This window comes from Canis lupus, chromosome 37 (genome assembly GCF_048164855.1).
Source record: "Canis lupus baileyi chromosome 37, mCanLup2.hap1, whole genome shotgun sequence".
NCBI classification, from domain to species: domain Eukaryota; kingdom Metazoa; phylum Chordata; class Mammalia; order Carnivora; family Canidae; genus Canis; species Canis lupus.
Window position 1 is genome coordinate 772,016 of NC_132874.1, and position 2,180 is coordinate 774,195.

Consider the following 2,180-nt stretch of genomic DNA (forward strand, 5'->3'; position numbering starts at 1 on the left):
ACTGCATCCTGAGACTCTCCTTGGTGGCGGGTAGGAATAGCCACTCAGGGAGTGGGCCACAACCAGTCAGTCCTCCAAGTGTTTGACACAGTGTTGAGAGCTTCTGCAGTTGGGAATGCAAGGTCTCTTCTCTGGAGGGTTTTCCAAACAGCAAATTTGCACGGAGCCCACCTCGACTGTTCAACTTGAATTCCCGCAGTGTCCTAGTGGTCACCAGTGTGGTGGATCTTGCAACTCACTCGTGGGAAGGGGGTGTAGCTCAGTGGTAGAGCGCATGCTTAGCATGCATGAGGCCCTGGGTTCGATCCCCAGCACCTCCATGGGGCCTTCTGGCGGTGTCACTTTTACACCGACCTACCTCTGCACTACACGGTAGTGCAATGAATGAAAAACAACACTGGTACGTCAAGTATTATCACTGCGGAGTTGGAGGAGCCAAGGTCTTTGGAATTGCAATGGATTATCATTAAATTATCCACTGTGAAAGGGAAAGAAAAAGCAATAGCAAAAATAAAAGCAAAAAATAAGAGGCTCTCGGGTAGATTTAGGTTTAGATTTCTTTTTCTGGTGTTATTTCCTCTTGAGTCAATAGAGAAAAAACCTTCACCTTCTTTTTCTAGTAGATACTCTTTGTATCCTCCCCCCACATACCTGGCACGAATATGCCACAGAGGAAAGACAACATTGTTTTTTCTTGAGGTCCCCTTATGGGGTGGTTGCGCAGAACCCCCAGGGAACCGAGGTAAAACCAACCCCTAAAGAGGCCCATGGAAGTGCTGAGGATCGAACCTAGGGCCTCGTGTATGTTAAGCACATGCTCTACCGCTGAGCTACACCCCCTTCTGGCGAGTGAGCTGTGGGATCCACCTCACTGGTGACCACTAGGACCTGCGGGGCCTCCGGGATTCAAGTTGAAGGGTCCAGGTGGGCTCCGTGTGAATCTGCTGTTCGGGAAAACCCTCCAGAGAAAAGAGTTGCATTACTACGCAGTGGGGTTACAAAGGTATGTGTGGACTTCAAGGAGATTTCCTGGGAGTGGCTTTTAATAATCTCGTATACTGTGATTCAAGTCCATGAGAACGATCCTAAGCTGATACAGAGCGCGCTGGTGAGACTCACCTCTTAGGCAAGACTCAGTCCGCGGGATAAGGCACCGGCCGGGCAGCCGGGAATGCGGGCCGGGGTGGAGGGGAGAGTTGGACTGGAGACGAGTCCTGGAAGAGCGGGGGCCCCTCCCTGGCCTTCCCGGGTGTGCAACTGCACTGCTCCAAACCCTGCCTCCGTAGTCACTCGCAGTCTCCCCTGGTGTGTCTGTTCAAATTTCCCTCCTCCTACAAGGACACCAATACTTTTGGATGAGGACCCACCCCCATGGCCTCATCTGGACTTGATGTAGTGACATTCTGAGGTTCCAGGAAGCCCATGAATGTGGGAACGGCAGGCACTATTCGGCCAGGCACAGCTACCCTTATTAATGTGAGATGTGTTAATTATCGCTATCTCTAAGTCGCAGGACTCGAGTAACAGGATACAGAAGGGGACTGTCCCTTACAACAAAAAGATATATCATCCAAACATGGTTTCATGGGATTTTGTATTTTCTTTATATGGAAGTTAAATATGATTGAAAGAGGTGCATGAGGTGCCACTTAAGCCTCAAAATTATTTAAGAAACAGGGCCGACTTTCATCTATACTTACCTGATATTAAAACAGAACAAGCTCTTCCTCTGCGCCACCTGCGGAGGTGGCAGCCATCGGTTGCTGGGCATCATGACTGCCCTCAGACCTCTGGTGAAGCCCAAGATCGTTAAAAAGAGGACCAAGAAGTTCATCCGGCACCAGTCAGACCGATATGCCAAAATTAAGCGCAACTGGCGGAAACCCAGAGGTATTGACAATAGGGTATGCAGAAGATTCAAGGGCCAAATCTTGATGCCCAACATTGGTTACGGGAGCAACAAGAAAACAAAGCACATGCTGCCCAGTGGCTTCCGGAAGTTCCTAGTCCACAATGTCAAGGAGCTTGAAGTGCTGCTGATGTGCAACAAATCTTATTGTGCAGAGATTGCTCACAATGTATCCTCCAAGAACTGCAAAGCCATTGTGGAAAGAGCAGCCCAGCTGGCCCTCAGAGTCACCAATCCCAATGCCAGGCTGCGCAGCGAAGAAAATGAATAG

General features: G+C 49.8%; 1 protein-coding gene and 1 non-coding gene across 2 annotated transcripts; both read left to right on the forward strand.

Moving 5' to 3' along the window:
- The first annotated feature begins 248 nt into the window (after positions 1–248).
- TRNAA-AGC (transfer RNA alanine (anticodon AGC)) lies at positions 249–320 on the forward strand. The gene has a single exon. It is a non-coding gene; the product is annotated as a tRNA-Ala (tRNA).
- Positions 321–1,737: 1,417 nt separating this feature from the next.
- On the forward strand, positions 1,738–2,180 carry LOC140625979 (large ribosomal subunit protein eL32-like). The gene has a single exon (XM_072813629.1). It carries the CDS (start codon positions 1,773–1,775, stop codon positions 2,178–2,180), a length of 408 nt encoding a protein of 135 aa, XP_072669730.1. The 5' UTR covers positions 1,738–1,772.